Source organism: Lagenorhynchus albirostris, chromosome 12 (genome assembly GCF_949774975.1).
Source record: "Lagenorhynchus albirostris chromosome 12, mLagAlb1.1, whole genome shotgun sequence".
Lineage (NCBI taxonomy): Eukaryota > Metazoa > Chordata > Mammalia > Artiodactyla > Delphinidae > Lagenorhynchus > Lagenorhynchus albirostris.
The window spans coordinates 27,660,955-27,685,846 of record NC_083106.1 but is presented as its reverse complement, the minus strand read 5'-3'; the positions used below and the strand labels follow the sequence as shown (position 1 = coordinate 27,685,846).

The 24,892-nt window shown below is 39.3% G+C and overlaps 1 protein-coding gene across 4 annotated transcripts in view; it reads right to left on the bottom strand.

Annotated features, from left to right (window-relative positions):
- AHI1 (Abelson helper integration site 1) overlaps positions 1-24,892 on the bottom strand; it is a 218,819-nt gene that overhangs the window by 45,509 nt on the left and 148,418 nt on the right. Inside the window, exons 22-23 of one of the 4 annotated variants that reach the window (XM_060167812.1) lie at positions 20,955-21,117; positions 17,251-17,351 (exon numbers count right to left, since the gene is read on the bottom strand). In XM_060167812.1, the coding sequence (XP_060023795.1) occupies positions 17,251-17,351; positions 20,955-21,117 (264 nt within the window). Of the gene's footprint in view, positions 1-17,250; positions 17,352-20,954; positions 21,118-24,892 lie in introns of those variants that run through there. The other 3 variants (XM_060167814.1, XM_060167815.1, XM_060167813.1) reach the window with 3 other exon arrangements.

Sequence of the window (24,892 nt, the reverse complement as noted above, 5' to 3'; positions counted from 1 at the left end):
AGACAAAATAGACTTTAAAACAAAGACTATTACAAGAGAAGGAAAGGATACTACATAATGATCAAGGGATCAATCCAAGAAGAAGATATAACAATTGTAAATATTTATGCACCCAACATAGGAGCACCTCAATACATAAGGCAAATGCTAACAGCCATAAAAGGGGAAATCGACAGTAACACAATCATAGTAGGGGACTTTAACACCCCACTTTCACCAATGGACAGATCATCCAAAATGAAAATAAATAAGGAAACACAAGCTTTAAATGATACATTAAACAAGATGGACTTAACTGATATTTATAGGACATTCCATCCAAAAACAACAGAATACACATTCTTCTCAAGTGCTCATGGAACGTTCTCCAGGATAGATCATATCTTGGGTCACAAATCAAGCTTTGGTAAATTTAAGAAAACTGAAATCATATCAAGTATCTTTTCTAACCACAACTCTATGAGACTGGATATCAATTACAGGAAAAAATCTGTAAGAAATACAAACACATGGAAGCTAAACAACACACTGCTTAATAACCAAGAGCTCACTGGAGAAATCAAAGAGGATTCAAAAAATACCTAGAAACAAATGACAATGAAAACATGACGACCCAAAACCTATGGGATGCAGCAAAAGCAGTACTAAGAGGGAAGTTTATAGCAATACAATCCTACCTTAAGAAACAAGAAACATTTCAAATAAACAACCTAACCTTACACCTAAAGCAATTACAGAAAGAACAAAAAACCCCCAAAGTTAGCAGAAGGAAAGAAATCATAAAGATCAGATCGGAAATGAAAGAAATGAAGGAAACGATAGCAAAGATCAATAAAACTAAAAGCTGGTTCTTTGAGAAGATAAACAAAATTGATAAGCCATTAGCCAGACTCATCAAGAAAAAAAGGGAGAAGATTCAAATCAACAGAATTAGAAATGAGAAAGGAGGAGTAACAGGTGAGACTGCAGAAATACAAAGGATCATGAGGGATTACTACAAGCAACTATATGCCAATAAAATGGACAACCTGGAAGAAATGGACAAACTCTTAGAAATGCACAACCTTCCGAGACTGAACCAGGAAGAAATTGAAAATATGAACAGACAAATCACAAGCACTGAAATTGAAACTGTGATTAAAAATCTTCCAACGAACAAAAGCCCAGGACCAGATGGCTTCATAGGCGAATTCTATCAAATATTTAGAGAAGACCTAACACCCATCCTTCTCAAACTCTTCCAAAATATAGCAGAGACAGGAACACTCCCAAACTCATTCTACGAGGCCACTATCACTCTGACACCAAATCCAGACAAAGATGTCACAAAGAAAGAAAACTACAGGCCAATATCACTGATGAACATAGATGCAAAAATCCTCCACAAAGTACTAGCAAACACAATCCAAAAGCACATTAAAATGATCATACATTATGATCAAGGGGGGTTTACCCCTGGAATGCAAGGATTCCTCAATATATGCAAATCAATCAACGTGATACACCATATTAACAAATTGAAGGAGAAAAAGCATATGATCATCTCAATAGATGCAGAGAAAGCTTTCGACAAAATTCAACACCCATTTATGATAAAAACCCTCCAGAAAGTAGGCATAGAGGGAACTTTCCTCAACATAATAAAGGCCATGTACGACAAACCCACATTCAACATCATTCTCAATAGTGAAAACCTGAAACTATTTCCACTAAGATCAGGAACAAGACAAGGTTGCCCACTCTCACCACTGCAATTCAACGTAGTTTTGGAAGTTTTAGCCACAGCAATTAGAGAAGAAAAAGAAATAAAAGGAATCCAAATTGGAAAAGAAGAAATAAAGCTGTCACTGTTTGCAGATGACATGATACTATATGTAGAGAATCCTAAAGATGCTACCAGAAAACTACTAGAGCTTATCAATGAATTTGGTAAAGTAGCAGGATACAAAATTAATGCACAGAAGTCTCTTGCATTCCTATAAAATAATGATGAAAAATCTGAAAGTGAAATTAAGAAAACACTCCCATTTACCATTGTAACAAAAAGAATAAAATATCTAGAAATAAACTTACCTAAGGAGACAAAAGACCAGTATGCAGAAAATTATAAGACACTGATGAAAGAATTTAAAGATGATATAAATAGATGGAGAGATATACCATGTTCTTGGATTGGAAGAATCAACATTGTAAAAATGACTCTACTACCCAAAGCAATCTACAGATTCATGCAATCCCTATCAAACTACCACTGGCATTTTTCACAGAACTAGAACAAAAAATTTCACAATTTATATGGAAACACAAAAGACCTCGAATAGCCAAAGAAATCCTGAGAAAGAAATATGGAGCTGGAGGAATCAGGCTCCCTGATTTCAGACTATACTACAAAGCTACAATAATCAAGACAGTATGGTACTGGCACACAAACAGAATTACAGATCAATGGAACAGGATAGAAAGCCCAGAGATAAACCCACGCACATATGGTCACCTTATCTTTGATAAAGGAAGCAAGAATATACAGTGGAGAAAAGACAGCCTCTTCAATAAGTGGTGCTGGGAAAACTGGACAGCTACATGTCAAAGAATGAAATTAGAACTCTCCCTAACACCATACACAAAAATAAACTTGAAACAGAATGTAAGGCCAGACACCATCAAACTCTTAGAGGAAAACATAGGCAGAACACTCTATGACATAAATCACAGCAAGATCCTTTTAGACCCGTCTCCTAGAGACATGGAAATAAAAACAAAAATAAACAAATGGGACCTAATGAAACTTAAAAGCTTTCACACAGAAAAGGAAACCATAAAGACGAAAAGACAACCCTCAGAATGGGAGAAAATATTTGCAAATGAAGCAACTGACAAAGGATTAATCTCCAAAATTTACAAGCACCTCAATATCAAAAAACAAAGAACCCAGTCCAAAAATGGGCAGAAGACCTAAATAGACATTTCTCCAAAGAAGATATACAGATTGCCAGCAAACCCATGAAAGAATGCTCAACATCATTAATCATTAGAGAAATGCAAATCAAAACTACAATGAGGTACCATCTCACACCGGTCAGAATGGCCATCATCAAAAAATCTACAAACAATAAATGTGGAGAAAAGGGAACCCTCGTGCACTGTTGGTGGGAATGTAAATTGATACAACCACTATGGAGAACAGTATGGAGGTTCCTTAAAAAACTAAAAATAGAACTACCATGAGACCCAGCAATCCCACTCCTGGGCATATACCCTGAGAAAACCATAATTCAAAAAGAGTCATGTACCAAAATGTTCATTGCAGTTCTATTTACAATAGCCAGGACATGGAAGCAACCTAAGTGTCCATCGACAGATGAATGGATAAAGAAAATGTGGCATATATATACAGTGGAATATTACTCAGCCATAAAAAGGTATGAAACCGAGTTATTTGTAGTGAGGTGGATGGACCTAGAGACTGTCATACAGAGTGAAGTAAGTCAGAAAGAGAAAAGCAAATACTGTATGCTAACGCATATATATGGAATTTAAAAGAAAAAAACAAAAAAAGGTCATGAAGAACGTAGGGGCAAGATGGGAATAAAGATGCAGACCTACTAGAGAATGGAGCTGAGGATACGGGGAGGGGGAAGGGTACGCTGGGACAAAGTTAGAGAGTGGCATGGACATATATACACTACCAAATGTAAAACAGACAGCTAGTGGGAAGCAGCCACATAGCACCGGGAGATCAGCTCGGTGCTTTGCGACCACCTAGAGGGGTGGCATAGGGAGGGTGGGTGGGACGAAGATGCAAGAGGGAAGAGATATCGGGACATATGTATATGTATAACTAATTCACTTTGTTATAAAGCAGAAACTAACACACCATTGTAAAGCAATTACACTCCAATAAAGATGTTAAAAAAAAAGGCGAACAAAATACAATAAAACATGAAATTTTATTTCATAACTTAGATATTTGGGCATATAATTACTTTCATGACCAGTTTAAGTCATATAGTCTTCCGTGTTTTATGTCTCTACAATAAAAAACTAAATCAAACTAAATCAACCAAAAAAAAAAATGTGACCCATATACTAAGATTGTTCATATGGAAAAATTCAATTTGAAATGTAATATAGACCTATGCCTGCCAGTGAGTTTAAGGACAGGGCAGTATTCAGCCTTTATGGTCCTGGCCCAGGCATGTTTTCTCCTGTGATCTTGGGAACGATATTGCTTTTCCAGTCAGTGACTATGCAAGCAGGCAGACATGGTCAAAACATTTTCTCACAAGGGAGATGCCAGCATTTGGAGGTCTATCAAACATTCTCTCTCCTTCGTGTGAGATACAGCAGTGGGTAAGAGGCTGCTGCTTAAACACACCCACAGTAACAGGGAAGCAGAAATAGGGGTAAAAGAAAGAAAAGACTCATCAAGTACGAAAAAGTTTAGTAAAAGAGTGGTAAAAACAAAGCTGTTCCAGTATGTTCAGAGATCTTGCATTGTGCACATGGTTTATGAGGATAAAAGAGACATTCAAATAAAAAAAGACTTCCTTTTTTATGTCAGCTGAAGGATAACCATGTTAAAATCAGGGACAATTATGACCACATTATTGGGATTGCTAAGTAATAATAATAATAACATTAGCATACCGTTAATTTTCCATGGTCTCTGTGAAGATTTAGCATACAGCTAAGTTTCTTAAGCAAAGGAAATAAATGGTAGTCAGGAGATATCTGAATCTGATTAAGAGACATCTTAATCATATTCATCACATTGAGCCTCACATAGCTGGATACATCTTTACATGAAGCTGTTGTTTTTAAGTAGGGTAGTCTGTAACTCCAACATCACTACTTATATATGTGCACGTAATGGGAAAATGAAAGCAAAGTTTCCTTAAAATAGAGCAGTAGTTCTCAACTGTGGGGTGTGGGTGGGGTCCGTTTGACCCCCAGGGGAAATTTGGCAATGTCTGAAAGACATTTTTGATTGTCACAACTGGAGAGGGTTAGTGCTTCTGGCATCTAGTGGGTAGAGGCCTGGGAGGCTGCTAAACATCCTACAATACACAACATATTCCCCGTCAACAAAGAATTATCAAGCCCCAAATGCCAATAGTGCCAAGGCTGAGAAACCCTGGAGTGCCTGACAAAACAAGAGGACAGCAGAGTTAGGGTATCAGAGAACTTATGAAAAAAGGTCATGCTGATTGTCAAGTCAGAAGACAGGGGGACTGATAACAATCAATTCTGCCACTATCTAAAGGGCAATTTATGACTAGGAATGACTGGTGGGAAGCTTTCCCAATAACATGGTTCACATTTTAGATTTGTAATAGCTTATAGGAGGGATATTACTGATATTTAGGTTAACTTGCAAATATCATCATGGAGAGCAAACACTGTATTATTCTATCAAACGGCCCTTAAAGTCACTGTTGGAGAGAGTATGGACCAAGGGGAATATTGGTTTAATCCAGTACAGCATCACTTATTTTATGCTTTCACGTATCTCATCGTTCAAAGATTAGAATCCAAACTTGCCTTCTCAGAGTCATGAAGGAGTCCTACAAATACTTATCAATGGTTTATTGAAACAGTTACCAAGTCTTTACTGAGAATTTATATTATTCTCTAAACTGAGTTTTCATGGAAGATTTGTGTAAGAAAATGAGACGTGATGGAGGATGGGCTCAGAGACTCAAACCAGCTGAATAATCAGTGGGTTGCTAAACTGGAAAACAACTTTGCCCTTATGTTATTCTGTACAAATCTTAAGTAATGCGAGTTAGGAAGACATCAAGAAAATGAAACATTCCCCAAACCTAGTTTTGCGGTAGAGACTATGGGGGGATTATCTCACAGTCCCTTTATTTCAGAACCACTGGCAATGATCTAGGTCCTGCTCCCAGGAGAGATAAAGTGAGAAGACAAGCAGTTTGTGGGGTCTAACTCTGTTGAGGGTGAGAGGGTCTTGGAAACATGGAGGGGCATTGCCCAAAGTAGCAAGAAAAATAGCTGCGGGGGAAGAGACAAAGCACAGGCTGAGGTACACTTGGCATGGACAATGGCTGAGGCAATGGTGTAAGAGGAGAATGAGTAGTAAAACTTTACCAGGCCTGTGATAGAGTCAAAACCTTATGGGTTCCTTGCAGGGCAGGAGAGATTCTGGAAGCTTTTAGAGTTCCTCCTTGTAGAACGTTTAGGGACTTTATTGTTGGGAGTGGAATCTGTGCGTGTGAGGTGACTCACACTGGCTTTGCTGTCGTATCATCGGGGTCCCACTCACTCTCTAGACTAAAAGATAGTTTTCAAATGTAAATAACGTTTTTTTTTTTGAAATTAACATTTTTCCTCAAAATATTTATAAATTACTGAGCCAAATTATGGAGAAAAAAGAAATATGTATCAGTGTCATCTGCACTGAGGGACACCAATAAGCACTTTAGCTTTAATTTACTTGTAAGATAAAATATTGCCTTAATTCTCTTCAGATAAAGAAAACTTCACATATTCCTGGAATTTTAAAGTGAATCTAAGCATATATTAATTTTTATCTATTTAACATAAATTAGCGATTAAATCAACTGTATTTTCTTTGATAAATGAATTACTAAAGTAAAAAATATATAAATTGATTTTATTCTTTAGCATTAGGAAGAAGGCAATAATAATTATGATTGTATTCAATGATTTAGTGCACATGAACTTTTAGGTAGTTGGAAAATCTGCTACCACTGTCTATTATAAATTTGCTGTTGGACTTTAACACAGTAATAAAATCATATAATTCCCATGGTTAGGAATAATTCAGATGCACTCCTGGTACATGGAGAAGTAAACGGGAAAAATTTTTTTCTATATGAAGTGATTTTTGAAAATAGTGATATATAGCACAATTAATCCAGGCTTCAATAAACTGTCTACTTTTGGGATGAAGAGGGTAAATAAAAATTAGATGTTTTTTAGAATAAAGCAGACACATGCACACTGAAGGCAACTTATTCATTGCCTACTGTCTTCCTGATAGGTTGACAGAATTATCAATGTAAAATTTTGTGTGCATGTGTTTGGCTGGAAGAGGAACCACAATGGAGTTATCTGATGCTTTGGGGTTCTGTGCTCTTGTTTTGGACTAAACAAGAAAACAGCTGTTTCTGAATACAACTGGAGTATGCAGTTTAGTTAGGAAGCCAGCTCTTTTGAATTAACCCAGCCTGCTCTTACTGACTTTATATGCTAAGCAAAATACTGAAAATAACAAAAACACTTTTCTCAAATGAAGAGATGAGCTATAATGGATATTTTAATAATTATCTTGGAATAGAAAAACTAATAACTATTATTCATTTAATGAGTTTTTAGAGAAAGAAAAATAAAACATCACAGTTAATCTCTTCACATTCACAGAAATAATCTAACATTCTTGTTGTAATTATTACTATACACCTGGCATTTATACAAAAACATAATTGGCTGTGTTAACACTGAAAAATTTATTGAAGGTAGAAAGTACTCTTCTATCATGGGTTTCATTTTTTAGAAATTAAAAAAAGAAGAAATCCAAGCATTTTCAGAAATTTAAAAAGAACCTGGGCATTTTAGGTATTAAGAAAAAGACAATAGGGCATCTCAGTACCTTGAAACTATGAAAAGAATAGAACTGTCTGTGCTAATAAGAACAGATATCCAACATATACAAAAATAAACTCATAATGAATTAAAGACTTAAAGGTAAGCCTTGAAACCATAAAACGCCCGGAAGAGAACACAGGCAGTAAACACTATGACATGGGTCTCAGCAATATTTTTTAGATCTGTCTTCTCAGGCAACAAAAACAATAATTAACAAATGGTACTACATCTCACTAAAAAGCTTTTGCACACTGAAGGAAACCATTAACAAAATGAAAAGGCAACCTATTGAAAGGGAGTAGATAACTTGCAAGTGATACATCTGACAGGGGTTAATATTCAAAATAATGTATGCAACTTAATATCTAACAAACAATCCAACTGAAAAATGGGCAGAGGATCTGAACAGACACATTTCCAAAGAAAACATACGGATGGCCAACAGGTACATGAAATGATACTCAACATCAGTGATCATCAGGAAAATGCAAATCAAAATCATAATGAGATATCACCTCACACCTGTCAGAATGGCTATCCTCAAAAAGACCAAAAATAACAAGCGTTGGCAAGGATGTGGAGAAAAGGGAACCTTTATGCACTGTTGGTGGGAATGTAAATTTGTACAGCCACTGTGGAAAACCAGTATGGAGGTTTTAAAAATAGAACTACCATATAATGCAGCAATTCCACTTTTGGGTATTTACCTGAAGAAAACACAAATTCAAAAAGACGTATGCACCCCTATGTTCACTGCAGCATTATTTACAATAGCTAAGATATGAAGCAAGCTAAGTGTCCATTGATAGATGAATGGTTAAAGATGATGTGGTATATATACAATGGACTATTACCCAGCCATAAAAAGAAAATGTTGCCATTTGTGAAAACATGGATGGTTCTAGAAGGTATTATGCTAAGTGAAATAAGTCAGACAGAGAAAGAGAAATATCCTATGATTTCACTTACATGTGGAATCTAAAAAACAAATGAACAAACAAAACGAACCAAAAACAGATTCATAGATACAGAGAACAAACTGGTGATTGCCAGTGGGGAGGGGAATGAGGGATTGGGTGAAATAGGTGAAGGGGATTAAGAGGTACAAACTTCCAGTTATGAAATAAATAAGTTACAGGGATGTGATATACAGCATAAGAAATACAGTCAATAACACTGTAATAATTTTGTATAGTGACAGATGGCTACTAGATTTACTGTGGTGATCATAATGTATTTATTAAATGCTGAATCACTATGTTGCACACCTGAAACTAATATTGTGTGTCAACTATACTTCAAGAGATTAAAAAAAGATGTCCAAGATATATTGGCGAAATAAAAATATTAAGTATGATCACAGTTTCATCAAAACAAAGAACAGACATGAATAGACATGTATGTATACATATGCAGAGAACATTTTTAACAGGATATGCAAGAAACAGAGTAAACATGATTAGTAGCAGGACAGAGGAGTTTTATTTTTCATTTACACTATTCTTTATTGTTTGGATTTTTAAAACTATGAGTTTTAAAATATATAAAAGTAATATAAAAGTATATAAAATATAAAAAAGTATAATATATAAAAGTAATATAAAAGTATATTACTTTTACCTAGAGAAATGGAAATAAAAATAAACAAATGGGACCTAATGAAACTTAAAAGCTTTTGCACAGCAAAGGACACCATAAACAAGAAGAAAAGACAACCCTCAGAATGGGAGAAAATACTTGCAAATGAAGCCAGTGACAAAGGATTAATCTTCAAAATTTACAAGTAGCTCATGCAGCTCAATATCAAAAACACAAACAACCCAATCCAAAAATGGGCAGAAGACCTAAACAGACATTTCTCCAAAGAAGATATACAGATTGCCAACAAACACATGAAAGGATGCTCAACATCACTAATCATTAGAGAAGTGCAAATCAAAACTACAATGAGGTATCACCTCACACCAATCAGAATGGCCATCATCAAAAAATCTACAAACACTAAATGCTGGAGAGGGTGTGGAGGGAAGGGAACCCTCTTGCAGTGTTGGTGGGAATGTAAATTGATACAGCCACTATGCAGAACAGTATGGAGGTTCCTTAAAAAACTAAAAATAGAAGTACCATATGACCCAGCAATCCCACTCCTGGGCATATACCCTGAGAAAACCATAATTCAAAAAGAGTCATGTACCACAATGTTCACTGCAGCTCTATTTACAATAGCCAGGACATGGAAGCAACCTAAGTGTCCATTGAAAGATGAATGGATAAAGAAGATGTGGCACATACATACAATGGAATATTACTCAGCCATAAAAAGAAATGAAATTGAGTGATTTGTAGTGAGGTGGATGGACCTAGAGACTGTCATACAGAGTGAAGTAAGTCAGAAAGAGAAAAACAAATACCGTATGCTAACCCATATATATGGAATCTAAAAAAAAAAAAAAAATGGTTCTGAAGAACCTAGGGGCAGGACAGGAATAAAGATGCAGATGTAGGGAATGGACTTGAGGACACGGGGAGGGGGAAGGGTAAGCTGGGACGAAGTGAGAGAGTGGCATGGACATATATACACTACCAAATGTAAAACAGATAGCTAGTGGGAAGCAGCGGCATAGCACAGGGAGATCAGCTCGGTGCTCTGTGACCACCTAGAGGGGTGGGATAGGGAGGAGATATGGGGATATATGTAAATGTATAGCTGATTCACTTTGTTACAAAGCAGAAACTAACACACCGTTGTAAAGCAATTATACTCCAATGAAGGAAAAAAAAAGTATATTACTTTTATAGTGTAAATCCTCAAATTAATTAAAATTTTTATACAAGGAACTTTAATGACAATTTTCCTCCCCCAATAAATGAATGCTACAGATTAATGCTTAGGCTATCAAAAATAAAGAGCCTAAAAAAGAAATGGTCCATGATACAAACACAAATAAACTAAGACTGTCAGCACTTCTTTTTTCCCAAACCTTCTGAGTTTCTTTCCTCCCTGATAGCAGCAATTTTCTTCCTTTTAAGAGATGCAAATTTACAGCACACTGTGATAAAAATGTTCTGGAATGAGCTTGAGGAAAACGTTCTCCTATACCCCTGTGGTACAGGTTAATTTGTCTGGGGATTCTCCAGCCAATTGTGGAGAGTAACGAACAAGGCCCGTCCCCTCCTCTTGCAGTGGAGAAGTCAAATGCTGCCATCACCCGCTAACACTTCAATGACCCAGACGAAATGTTAGAAGGTACCTGGTACATTTAGCGACAGAACAGGTGTGTTCCACTTGGAAGGACTTAGGAGATTCAGCAGCTACCAAAAGGTATAATTTTACTTCTTATTCTATAGTTTGAATAGAAATAACTTAAAAAAGAAAAAAAAAACTACTGAGGAGGTTTCTTTCCTTTTTTCCTTAAGAAGTATAGACAATACAATTCTAAAGACCTCCACATGAAGAAAGGGTACGATGAAACAAACATAAAACAGGGAGGTAAAAAAGCAAAACGTGGCTGGCTGTGCAGGTAACAGCTGTCTACCTGTGTTGCTGACTAGGTGGTAGAGGAAAAAGGGCACCAGCCTGAGAGCATGGAGGCCGAGCTCCAACCAGGAGGGTCGTTCTGAACAAACCCCTTATAACCTTCCTGGATCTACCCTGATTTCCTCATCTACAAAGTGAAGGAGTTGACTAGAATCACCAGGGTTGATCTCTAAGGTTCCTTCCATGTCATCAATTCTATAATTCTACGAACTTAGGACGCCCCAATTCTAGTCACTTATCACAGATCACTTTTCATGCCCTTCTTTTTTTTAAAAAAAAAAACCAAACCCTTATATATGATAATAAAAATAAAACTTGCACATGAAATTAAACATCTGATAGAATTTGTGGTAGGTTTATAAGGCAGGATCTTGATAAAAATCAAACCATAACATATTCTGATAAAGAAACTAAACTGAAGAAATACAACTATGCCAGGTGCTAAGGAAGCCCAGTTACACATTTCTCAAGGGCTGGCTGTTTGTGTCATGACTCAGAGTGTACCCAAGGCATTTTGGTTACCTGGGATGACATTAACGTTTCCCAGGGACTTCTTACGTACGTGTAGGTCATTCTTTACACTTTCTCCCACAGGGAAGCAAAATACTGTCTAACTATACATGTGGTACATTCCACATGTAAAGTTAAATACATATATGTAAGATTCTACTTTAACACATGGATTCAGATAAAGCAGATCAAATCATGTTCTTCAACAAAAGAAATCCTTGCATCTTAAAACTTAAAGCCTTATTCGAGCTCCATCTTCTCCATGAGAACTTTTCTACTTCCTTCCCTAAATGTATTCTTATCCTCTGCAACTTCCTTGCTTTACCTATTTTATGTTTTTAAATGTTTTACTTGCATATCTACAAGTTCTTTGAGATCTATTAGAATTAGGATTTGGGAAGCAGTGGGATAGCCTGAAGCAGACCTCAAGGGTCAAGTTGGATATCTGAAGAATTGTCTGTTGGAATATGAACATAAAGGTCTATTTCAAGCATGGAGATCAGTCTGTGAGAAGAAAAGGCACAGAGAATTAAAAAATCGATTACAGTCTAAACTAAGACTATGATGCAGTGAGTTCTGCTAAGTAGAGCGTGGCACAGGCAGTGAGAACTGGGGAGTCTTAGAAGCAGGTAAGAGGTTTCCATCCACAGGAACACAGGCACGTCAGGAAGAGGCAGCCAGAAAGACACTGACAGAGTTCCTTATATCTCCTCTGGCTGAGGCAGAATGAGCTCGAGGCTGTTGGATAGGAATATACAAAGGTGGGGGGTAGGTAACCCTAATTTCAAAGGTCAGCATGATGCAGAGTTGGGAATACCAGTAAGCCAGTAAGCCACTACAAGTAAAGGTTGTGTCTTTCCTAGCATCTCACACAGTTCCTGACATAGACTACAAGTCTTGTTAGCTGTCACAACGACTCTATGCCGATGTTATAAATGCTTTCATTGCATTATATGTCTTTAGGTTAAATTTATATTAGCATCTTCCTAAATTCTTAAATCTGGTGAATTCCAAACAATGGATACTAATATACATGCAACATTTGCTCACAGCCACATTTCATGCCAGTCCTTTCAACTGTATCCCTTGTAGTCCCATACTGTTATAGGCAGCCATCACCATAAATCCTTGCTGGATTTGAAACTGGAGTTTTACCAAGAATTGTTTTTGTTTCAGTTCTTTGCAGCATAAGCTGTTCATTCACACAGAACCCAACCGTGAACCATGGGGGCTGGAATTAATACTGGCCTCCTCTTAGCTCTTTGCTGCTGATTTTAGGCTATTACACTTTAAGAGCGCTCCTCCTTGGGTGCCTTGACATTGGCTATAACACCCTCTATTTATCTTTGCAGCTGTTACCTTTGGACCTTGTGGTCACTCTAACACAATGCTTCTCAATGCTGGCTGTACATTACAATCACCTGGAAAGCTTTTGCAATCTACCCATGCCAAGGTCCCATTCCAACCCACTTAAATCAATTTGTGGGTGTGGAGACAGACATTTATTTATTTATTTTAAAAAACTTCTCATGTGACTTCAATGTGAAGCCAAGGTTGGCACATCTGCTCTAACACAAGAATTAAGAACTTCAGCTCCAGGTTCACCTGTGTCCTCTTCATCCCAACTCTTGCAACCATCCTCGAATTTTAATGTCCAAGAGAACAACCTGCCCGATAGTCTGGGTCCTAATTCCTTGACCAGCTCAATTCTAATAACACGTCCTTTGATTTCACTCCAGCTCTTATACACAACTCTGTGGATTTACCATAACTTTGGGTTGCTTGACATCTGATACATAATATTAAATAAGTGAAAGAATTTCTGGCTTTACAGAATTTTTTTTTTTTTTGGAACCAAGCAAATAAACCACTTTATTTTCAGCTAGTGGGAGAAAAACCTGGAATTACAGGCGAGCCCCCATTGCAGCAGTTCACACTGTCGTGAAAAGTTGGCTTACGAAGTCCTTTAATGAGTTCCTGCCTTCTTGCTCTGCATAGTACATCGGTATCTTCTCCATAGATGGGAAGGTAACCATGGCTCCTGTTCTCCAAAAAATTAGGTTTAAGTTAATGGTATGACTTAAGGAGCTCAAGCCCGTCTAGCTTTATCTGGCTTTACAGGCCGTAGCTCCAGTCTGTTAACTGCTTTCCCGTTTGACACTTTCCTGCTGCCACTTGGGCGTGGGTGGCTTGCTGCAAGCTTGCAGAAAACCCTGCTTTCTAAGTCTGCTGGTCTTCTCCCGACTGCACGTCCTTTCTGGTCCGGGTGACCCTCCATGGTGTGTCACTCCAGTGACTTGTCTGACCAGTGTTACTGAGCCTCTTATCCTCTTCTTCCCCATCACCACCCCCCAACAGCTCCAGTTATGCATCCGACTAAATCTGCCTTCTCCACTGCTAGGCCCTAGATGCTAAGCGCTACTGAGAAAAAACCCAACTGCACATTCAATCCAGAATGACGTCACCTGGATTTTTATGGCATCCAAATAGCAGCTCCCAGAACTACTCAGGAATCTCCTTATATGTCCCGCATGAGCCCCTGCTCCTGCTGTCCTTACAGGTATTCTAACAGTCACTACTCTTCTTCCTATCTCACTCCTATCACATTTGAAGTGGACCTTCCTTTCAGTTTTGGAGAACATGAAGATATCCTCAATTTCGAGACTTCCACGCTATCAACTTACCTGCATCCTCTTCCACATTTACCTGTCTCGGCGGGGGGGCTGATGCTCTATGCTCAGCACAGCCAGACAATCTAATCCTTCGCTGAGGGGGCTGTCCTGGGCATTCTAGGATGTTTAGCAACATCTGTGACCTCTACCCATTAGATGCCAGTAGTACCCCTCTCCTTGCAGATATCTGCAAAAATTTCTCCAGGCATTGTCAAATGTCTCCTCGCGACAAAATCACCCTCAGTGGAGAACCACTGCTCTAGGCCAAGACTAATCTATCAACCTGTCCTCCCAATGAAAACCTCCTGCTTCCTCTAAGATCCATGTGTGCTTTCTTTATCTACCTTCAACCTGAACCTGTCCTACTGGCTTTGACTCCTTAGGGTATCATTTTATGTCATTCCAATATTTAAAAAGTCATTCCTGGAACCAGGTCTCCCTCCAGCCACTGCTTGACTTTTTTTTTTTTTTTTTTTTTTTCTTCCTTCCTTCAAGTGAAGAGGCTCTGGGAATGACTTCCACGAGTTCACTTGCTGAGGCCCATTCTACTCTTCGATCCTCCTACTAGTATGAATCCATGACACTAGTGCAAAGGTGTCAGGATCCTCCTGATGTCCACATGCTGAGACCCTAACTAACTGCCTGTTTCTGACACTCCTGTCTGTACCCTCCTGGAACCTCTATTTTCCCCTGGCTTCCAGGCCACTTCTTTCCTTCCCCTTTGATTACTCTTTTTTTTTTTTTTTTTTTTGCGGTACGCGGGCCTCTCACTGTTGTGGCCTCTCCCGTTGCGGAGCACAGGCTCCAGACGCGCAGGCTCAGCGGCCATGGCTCACGGGCCCAGCCGCTCCGCGGCATGTGGGATCTTCCCGGACCGGGGCACGAACCCGTGTCCCCTGCATCAGCAGGAGGACTCCCAACCACTGCGCCACCAGGGAAGCCCTGATTACTCTTTCTTAATCTTCTTCCCTTCACCTGACTGTCCCTTAGATATTGAATACCAGTAAGTGTTCCACTGGGATTCTGTCCTTGGCCGCCTCCTCTCAGAACTCTTTCTCCTGTGCTCTCTCCTTCATCACAAGCTTCAACTTTCCTGATATAATACAATGGATACATTAACTTCTCCCACTGTATTCTGAAGCCCTATGTTCTCTGAAATTCCAATCCTGAATTTCTGGCCTCCTAGTGAATATTTCTACCTGGGAGCCCTACAGACACCACTAACAAATCAGGATATCTAAAACAACTCATCACATCCTACTCCCACCATTCCCTGTCTCTATCTCCCCAAATCTTCCTTGCTCTTTTATTATTTCTGTGGTACCGTATCCATGCAGTTGTATAATAAAGTCAGGGCCCTTAGCACACGCCTAGATTCCAACTTCACTAACCTCATCCACTCAATCACAAAATCCTGTCAGTTTTGCCTTATGACCACAACCCTCCACATCTGCACTAGTTCAGGCTTTTGTATTTTATTTCAATGGATTCATAACCAATTTCCCTGCCCCAGGTCTCAGCTACCTCTAACTCAACCACCGTGCTACCACTAGAATGGCATTTTCATCCTGTAAATCTGTACATGTTACTCCCCGGGCGACCTTCTCCAGGAATCCCCTCTCTCTGAGGGCTACAGTCTAAGCATCTGAGCAGGGCACACTAGGCCTGGCTCCTGTATTTCTCTTATCCTTCTTTCCATCAGACCCCGTGCTCACCAAACACAACCATACTATACCACACCTTACTCAAGTTATTCCCTTTGCTAGAATGTTTTTTCCTATGATCATCTACCTAACACATACTTTTTCATCCTATAAGCCTCAGCTCAAGCCTGACCTCCTCTGGGAACTTCCTGGACTCCCCGGAGAAGATTTAGAGTGTTTCTTCCTGTGTGTGTCCAAAGCATCATGCACAGATCTTCATGACAGCTCCTACCATAGTGTGCTGGAATCACCTGCTTGTAGGAGTCTCACCTACCAGCCTGTAGGCTACTCAAGGCCAGGTGCATTGACTACTCAGTCTTTTTTCAGTGAGGACTAATAGTGTGCTTAGCATGGAAGTGAGCACTCAACAAATATAGAATGAATGGCAGGATGATACATGATAGGTTCAACTGTCAAAAAACTCTATCACGACATGGTATTTGTTAAAAAAAAATATATATATATATATATATATATATATATATATATATATATATATATATATATATATATGCCTGCTAGTTCATGGAGTCAAAAAGAACTGAAGTTATTCAGTCTAAGGCAAGAGCTAATGTCACATAATAAAATAAGTTAAATAAGGTAATATATATGGTGGTACAGTGCTTATAAACTTTTCTATCAAAGCACTACCAACATCAGAATTCTGCCTGATATCCTTGAGGGAGCTGATGGCATAGGGTGAAAAAACATGACATTTCTCTGGCTAATAACAGATCCGTATTTATTTTAACCTGAAAGCATTTAAAATTCCTAGCAAGTTAAGAGGAATGATCCGGGAAGATATGACATCTTTAGTCTATGAGCCCCAGTCATTGTTAGCATAAATGTGGACCCCTCAGGTGGGGCTGAGGACAGTGTCAGTATCACAGTTACAGAAACGTGGAGAGTGGAAATAGCGTCACACTTAAAGTCACAAGTTCTACTTTGGGTTCTCGTCCCATCACTTGGGCTGTGACTTGGGGTTTATTTTAATTTCTCTGAGCCTCCTCAGTTTCCTTATCTGGAAAATGGCTATAATAATATTTGCCTTATATATTTCAAAATGTTGATGCCAATATTAGAAGAAATAATAATGTAAACAATGAAGGATGTAAACATGAAAAATAAAGTAATATTTCATCCAGAGAGAGTGAAAATCAAAGTACGTGGAATACATAGTCTTGCAAACATTTACCTTTTGTGGAGCTGAAAAAGCTTTTTCCATTTTGGCTTTTTCCTTAGGGGTTAAAGGAGGGGATCGCTCCTTTACCTCTGGAGGCTGTTCTCGATACAGTGCTGGAATTGAACAAAGAATTCATGCAATCAAATCGATGAGCACCGTTCCACGGGGCAAAACAGCAATGGGGGGCAGACAGGAAACTAAACACACCGATATTCACACTTCCTTGGTGTAACAATAAGCTACCCAGAACTTATTGTTAAGGCGATTTGTAGTCTTACACATTCCTTATCCAAAGAACACAACTTATGATTGGCAACTTTTGATCAGCAGGATTTCAGAAATGCAGAAAGTGTCATTTTCACTTACTATGTATGTGGTCATGCAGATGCTTATTTTACCTTAATCCACATTTACCAAGAACCTGCTATATGCAGGGACATCAGCTAGGTACCACTGGAGGAGATACGAAGATGACCAAAGACAGTCTTTGCTCTCAAGGAGCTTACAATCTGGTCAGAGACAGATATGTTCACAATTAACTGTAATATAAAACTGACTGTGACATTATTCTGAAGAGAGATAATAACAAAGACAAGTTCTGATGTGGGGATAGCAAATGCTTAATGGAAAAAGTGGTAGGTGTGTCAGACTGAAAAATAGGGAGGATTTTGCCAGGCGGAGGTGTGGATAAAGGATAATTTGTGAAGATGGTATGAAACAAGTAAGCACAGGGCTGGGACTATACATGACGCAGGATCCACTCAGTGTTGGATCTAAGATTCTTATAAGATTATAATCTGTATAATCTACTTAATCTACATGTGGTGTTGAATCTAAAAAGTTATGTGGGAATTTTAAAGGGATAAAAAGGAAATCTGTTCGGTTAAATAACTTGGGCAACTCTGAATTGAGAGAAAGTGATAAAATACACCTGATCAAAATTCTAAAATTATAAGCTACATTAATGGGCTTTGTGTGTGGGCGGACTTTATCATTGGGTTTATCTCTTACTGGAAATGTTAGATGTGATTAAGGAAATTGATCAAGTTTTCCTTTCCAGTGGCTTAAGATACAAAGGGAATGTCCTTTGTGATAACAGGGTACCAATGTCTTTTATTGGGTCATTCTCTTAAAGGACATGGCTTTCAACTGAACAGTTGATAGTGATTATGTATGTATGTACAGTATGTACACACACATACACACACACACACACACACACACAGTCCCTTAGATCATTTGCTTTGCATATTTGGCTTCAGATAAAGGACAATTTCTCCTACTATTTTCAGAGCGGAATATGCTGCTGACAGTCATTTTTTCTCTAATGTTAAAACTGGGAAGGTGAGTTTTTGTTAAATTCAGGTAAAAAGTAGGATAAAAGGAGAGGAAAAGGCCTTCCCTGGTGGTGCAGTGGTTGAGAGTCCGCCTGCCAATGCAGGGGACACGGGTTCATGTCCCGGTCTGGGAAGATCCCACATGCCGTGGAGCGGCTGGGCCCGTGAGCCATGGCCGCTGAGCCTGCACGTCCAGAGCCTGTGCTCCACAACGGGAGAGGCCACAACAGTGAGAGGCCCGTGTACCGCAAAAAAAAAAAAAAAAGAAAAAAAAAAAAAAAGGAGAGGAAAAGAACCCCTGATGAACTGAGAATTCGATCGTATTCTCAGGTTTTCTGAAAAATTTTTGTTTTTTCTGGCTTTTGCAAAAGCTTTTTCAACAAGCAGCGACTGATGCCAAAAGAAACCATCAATTATTCCGGGGTACAATAAGGAGTCACGGCAACTGAAGGATGGCCACCGCCTGAGACACGGAATTGATTTCTGTACTCGGCCACCAACCATGGTCACTGCAGTATGCTTCAGAAGTCCCACTTTGGTTCTTATGGAAGAAAACCAAATTTTATTGAATCTTTAATCCCCTGTGGATCAAACATCTATAGCCTCTCAATATTTGCAAGCCTAAGAGGTAATTTCTGCAAACTAACTAGATTCTAAAGTTAGCACATAACACCATGTTGCCTGGAAATACACAATCTTTTTATACTGTCAAGTTTCCACTGGTATCTGAAAGAAACAACAGATTGTAATAGCTAGTTAAAATGACAGATATACTCCAGAGTGACTAAGACTGTGCAGGCAGCTCTTGATTTAAAAACAGAAGCTACCGCTGCAGAACTCCAGCTGCTGGTCCTGAGAGAAGCCCTCACTGGGAGGGGAGGGAAGCAGCCCGGATATCTGAGATGACCTGCAAGTGAGAAGTGCTGAGTTTACAGGAGATGACTGGGAATTAACCTGTCCCCAAATTTCTTCCTTCCACACTGCCTTAACTTTTCTCCAGTCTGCATCCTCCTTTAAACATAAAACTATACCTCAGATAGAGTTTAAGAGCTATTAGTCATTTACTGCTCAGAGAATAAAACCATGGCACAGAGGAAATTAAGAATTTTGTTATGAGAAAGAAGTGGGTAATTTTCGAGACAATTAGCGCTTTGGAGGGGAGGAGTATGCTGAAAGTGGCAGATAAGCTGGGGAAGGAGCTGCAGTGAGATCTAGAGCTCTTGGGGAGGGAGCCCTGAGAAGGGCCGGGTGCAGACCTGGAAGGTGGCCCAAGAGAAAGAATTTTATCTGGGCCTGGCCCAGCACCCAGGATTCATGGAAGAGATTCTTTCTCCTTTTCTTCATCTCTTTTCCCTTCAAAGTTCAGAACTTAGGTTAGAAATCAATCGTATTTTTGTTCAACCATAGTTCGGGTTGAATGGGGTTTCAGAGACTAGCCTGAAAACCAACTACCACTTATAATAATTACTTTGCAGAAACAAAAGACTTAACAGTAAACATTCAAAACGTAGCGTGCTCTCAAGGCTGCTTCTACTATATTTTTAAATCGGAACTATACGATTTTAGTGTTTCTGGAAGAAAGCTTAGAGACGATGGAGCTCAGCTCCCTCGTTCCATGGGAGGAAACGGAGGCATATCACTATCAGTTGTCAAGCTAGGATTCGCAGTCAGTTCTCCTGACCGCTGGGCATCGTGCTTTTCCTACCACACACCAAGTTAACGGCTGATGGGAAGTGTTCTTCTGAAGAAGCACTGCTATACTCCTCCCCTTTCTTCAGTCTTTGAACTCTTTTATTTTCAAACTCTCTGTGTTAGTTCTATTTTCTCCTCTCAAGGCCTGGAAGCAAATCTACAGCTTTCAGAAACTCAGATTTAGAATTTCTTCTCGGGCTCCTTTCTTTTACCTTTCACAAATGAGGGCTTAATTTACTTGAGAATGGAACAATCTATTGCAGTTTTCCTTGAGCAGGTACCAGCTAGGCCTGGGGATACAAGGTAAAAAGAATGGGAGTTGGGAGCTAGAGGTTCTTAGGTGTCTGTCAACTGAGGAGTCTCTGCGGCAAGAGGAGAGGTGACGTCAGTGTGTGAGCATCAGGTGGCGGGGAAAAGGGGCTGAAGAAGGGTGGTAGCTAGACGGGCAGGTCCCCTGGGATGGCAAGTCCATGAAGTAGATATTCCAATCTCAGAATGTGATAGCTTTTGAGTGTACTAGTGCCCCCCTCCCCTTTTATTCTTTTGCAACGTGAGAATGAAGAGCAATACCCATCGGTAAATGTATGCAAAAGTAACAAGACAGCAAGTTAAAGCGTAGAAAATAATAAAATCTTGGACTATCAGTTATACCATATTAGTAAACCAGGAAGGGAGCATAAAACTTACTTTCACTAGCCACATGATTAGCTGGAAAATAACCTTCCTGTCCCTTTCCTCTGCTGCCATACCACCAGTCTTCATTATCTTTGAAAAACACTCGGATAATGTCTCCGCGATGGATGGTTAGTTCATCTGATCGATTCGCTGTGTAGTCATAAAGGGCCACTACCTAAGAGAGAGATAAGACCACCACAGCTTTATCACAACTGTACCACAGAGAAAACCCCCAACATTCACTTCCTCTTGCAGAAGAGCAGCTGAAACCAAAGCAGTACTTTGGTGAGTCTGAGGCTGTCTCAAGGTTTGCTAATGGGATCAGGGGTGGTGGGAACACAGCAGGAGAAGCAAGATAAAAGACTGTGGGATTGAGAAATGGTTAAGATCATTCAATACACTAAGATTAGCTTCAAAATAGCAGATGTTAATTTTTTTTAAAGTAAATTACTTGTGAGGCAAATTAAAAAAAGCTCACACATCATTCACTTTCTTAAAATTGTTTCATTCCACCTTTGGTCCCATTCCTTGTGCTAAGCAGACGCATCTAAAAAAAAAAAAAAAAATTCTCCAGAACGTCGACACTTTTACAAAAAGGAAAAATTCAATGGAACAACCAGTTTACATAATTTCATTGTGATCACTTGGGTTTATTGTTAATGTCTCTTTTTGAGATGTATTTCTATACAAATACCATTTTTGGGGTATTTTATATGACTAATCTAAATCTTCCCATACTTTAAAAATACCTTTATAAGCTTATACAAATTTAAGAGGAAAAACCCTTCTATGAGAATCCTCTTTCTCTGTTTTGTTACAGTAGTCACTATATGTATGTTTTCTTTTGAAAAACCAAATTCAAAATGAATGGCTGCATAGGAATCTACAAATCCCTTACAGCAGTTACAAGAAGGAAGCAGACCTCAACCCATTTTAGACGTGATGCAGTGTATAAAGTAGGACATAATACATACACTAAAGAATAAACTACTTCTACTTTTTTTCCTATGTAAATGGAATTTGAAAATTTACAGGTTATACAACTACATACGCAATGGAAAATTATCATTGCAGTCCTCTGCATTTAGGCTGAGTACTGATTTATTCACTTAACAAGTATTTACTGAAATCCTAATGTACCTGGTACTGTGTTAGGGACTGAACATACAGTGTTAAACAGGATAATTTCTAGAAGGGGTACCTTGCTTAGGCTTTGCAGGTGAATGAAGGATAATCAGGAAATAGCCAGCTGAAGAGATGGAAAGTGTGTCTCAGGCAGACTGCACCCCATGTGTGAGAGTCCCGGGAAGAGAAATCCCCAATAGCTCAATATGGTGGGAGCCTGGCATTAGAGGTAAGGGTCTAGACAGAAGGTGGGAGAAGCTGAGGCTTCAAGAGTCAGTAGGCACCAGATCATACACGCTGAAAGGTTCAGACTCAGAATATGGGCAACGGGAAGCAAGGAATGCCATAACAGTTCTCAGTTCTCAAAACTCTTTGTGGTGCCTTGAAATTAATTTAAAATCTTTATTAACACATTAACCAGAAGACTTTAATGGATAAATCTGGAATTAACTGCTGTCACTATACAATATAAGGGCAGTAATGATAATTTAAGAGGTAAAAATACAATTCTTATTGCACTGCTTAGCACAGTCCCTAGTTTACAACATGCTATGCAGGACGCTGTTTAAAATTTACAGATCTTTTGTAACTCTCAGTATATTGATGCCAACTCACTTATGTAAAAGTGGAACTTTTAACTTTTCCCGTGCATTCTTCCTTCTCCAAACCTCTTCTCCTGTATTCTCCTGCATGGCACCAGCACAGAACAGGAAAGCCAATAAAAATGTGCCGAGTGCCTGCCATGTTCTGGGTCCCTTGCTAGTGGCTTATGTGAGTTATCTTACTCAACCTTTGTGACAATCCTGTGAGGGCAGAAATTCTTATTTCAATTTTACAAATGAGAAATTTGATACACAGGGAAATCTAGTAACTTGTCTAAAGTAAACTACTAAGTGGTAGAATCAGGATTTAAACTCGTGGTTTTTTTCTTTCATTTTTTTTTTAAATGAAATACATTTATAGGCCATCTTTACCTAGGATCAAACATGGGAAAGAAGCAGCAGAGAGGAAGGGAGGAGGGACAGGAGATCCTAATCACTCATGAAAGATAAGACACATTTTTGGACAGCAAAACTTGGGCAGCTGGCTGTGCTGAGAAGATTAGCTCCCCTGGGTCACCTGCAGGCCCCACTGTGCCCCTTTCCCGACACCTGAAACCCAGTCCGAGAACCTGCGTGGGGATTTGTTCCCACTGTTCTTCATCCTGGTGTTCCTATAAAAAGAGGAAGAGATACCAGGAGCATACGTGCACAGAGAAAAAGGCCGCTTGAGGACACAGCGAGAAGGAGACTGTCTGCATGGCAAGGAGAGAGGCCTCAGAAGGAACCAACCTGGCCGGATACTTGATCTTGGACTTCCAGCCTCCAGAACTGTGAGCAAATAAACTTCTGTTGTTTAAGTCACCCGGTCTATGGTATTTTGTTACAGCAGACCTGTCAGACCAATACATAATACAGCCTCCCAACCTGATGGTGTCAGGTGAATCACGTGTTCCCAGCCTCTTACGCTACTGCAAATGGGCAATGCCTCATCTGCATCCATCTTAGGTCCTTCCTGGCTTACAGTACTGTGTTCTACACTCTCATAATGCTATCTCCTGATGTAGAAATAATGTCCTTGACACCAAACTCCACAACTACGATCCTTAGGAGGGAGACTACACCCCCCAAAGCAGTCTTGCTTTGTCACCATCACACCATTACTGACATTTAGGCACAAAACAGCTTCACAATGAGGAGTCAGCGTGTTTCACGTGCCAACAGCCCACAGGTTGGCGGCAGTGGAGCTGTGACCATTCTCTCATCATACTGAAGACACGTGACAAAATCCACATGGCTCATGAGAATCTGCTGGTATTCCAGTGTGTGTTTTTATCAAAATGTTCTCATCATTTGAAGACCGTTACTCTCTTCTGAGCATCACGGTACGCACAGTAAACTCTGCTTGTTTTACTCTGGTAGTGGATTTTGCATAAGTCACGTCTTCCCTGTCTCCAGTTAGATTTCATTGTCATCTCGCTGTTTTAGGATAAAGTAAAGCTCCATTGGGAGCTTTAGTCCCCAAGTGTTGGCAGACACAGTCCCATGCAGAGGTTTGTGCTGAATTAATACCATGTCTCTTTTCCCCTTATTTTGGTAGGTTTTGTCACAGAAAATCTGTTTTGACCATTCTCTTGAGAAGTATCTTCTACAATGTACCCTTCTGTGCACACGGTGGTCTAGCACGTGGGTATGACAGAACATCCTCAGCACTATGATCCAGATCTTGAGCTGACAGGGCGGTTATGAAATCTTTCAGTAATCTTTCTTTTTAGACGTAAGTTTAAAAATAGGTGCCCATGTGCCCATGTTGGTAACGATAGGTCTGGGAAATAAAATGTTCCACAAAATCCACTTGGTCACATTTGACCACTATCCACATATTTGAAACAGAGTTCCTTCCTTTTCTCAAAGCTTGCCGAGTTGCTTGGGCACAATCACTCACGATGGAAGTGCCACTGGCAAGCTTTTTTTTTTTTTTTTTGACATAGTTTTCGGTCTTCATAGCAGTGCTTGCCAGATACTATTTCTTGGTTTAAGCAGAGTCTGCCAGGCTGTTATAAGACATTTAGGAGAATTCCTTTTTGCATTATCTTCGGAGAGATTTTTCATTATTACAGTTGTCTCTCTAGAATTCTCAGTGGTTCTTGAAACCACTGTACCTAAGGAACATTAACCACCGTACTGCTCAGCAGCAGCAGATGTTCCTTGCAATGTTATCTGTGATGCAATCCAAAAATCAATATTCATGATGACCCCAAGTCATTCAACAAGCTGTGCTGAATA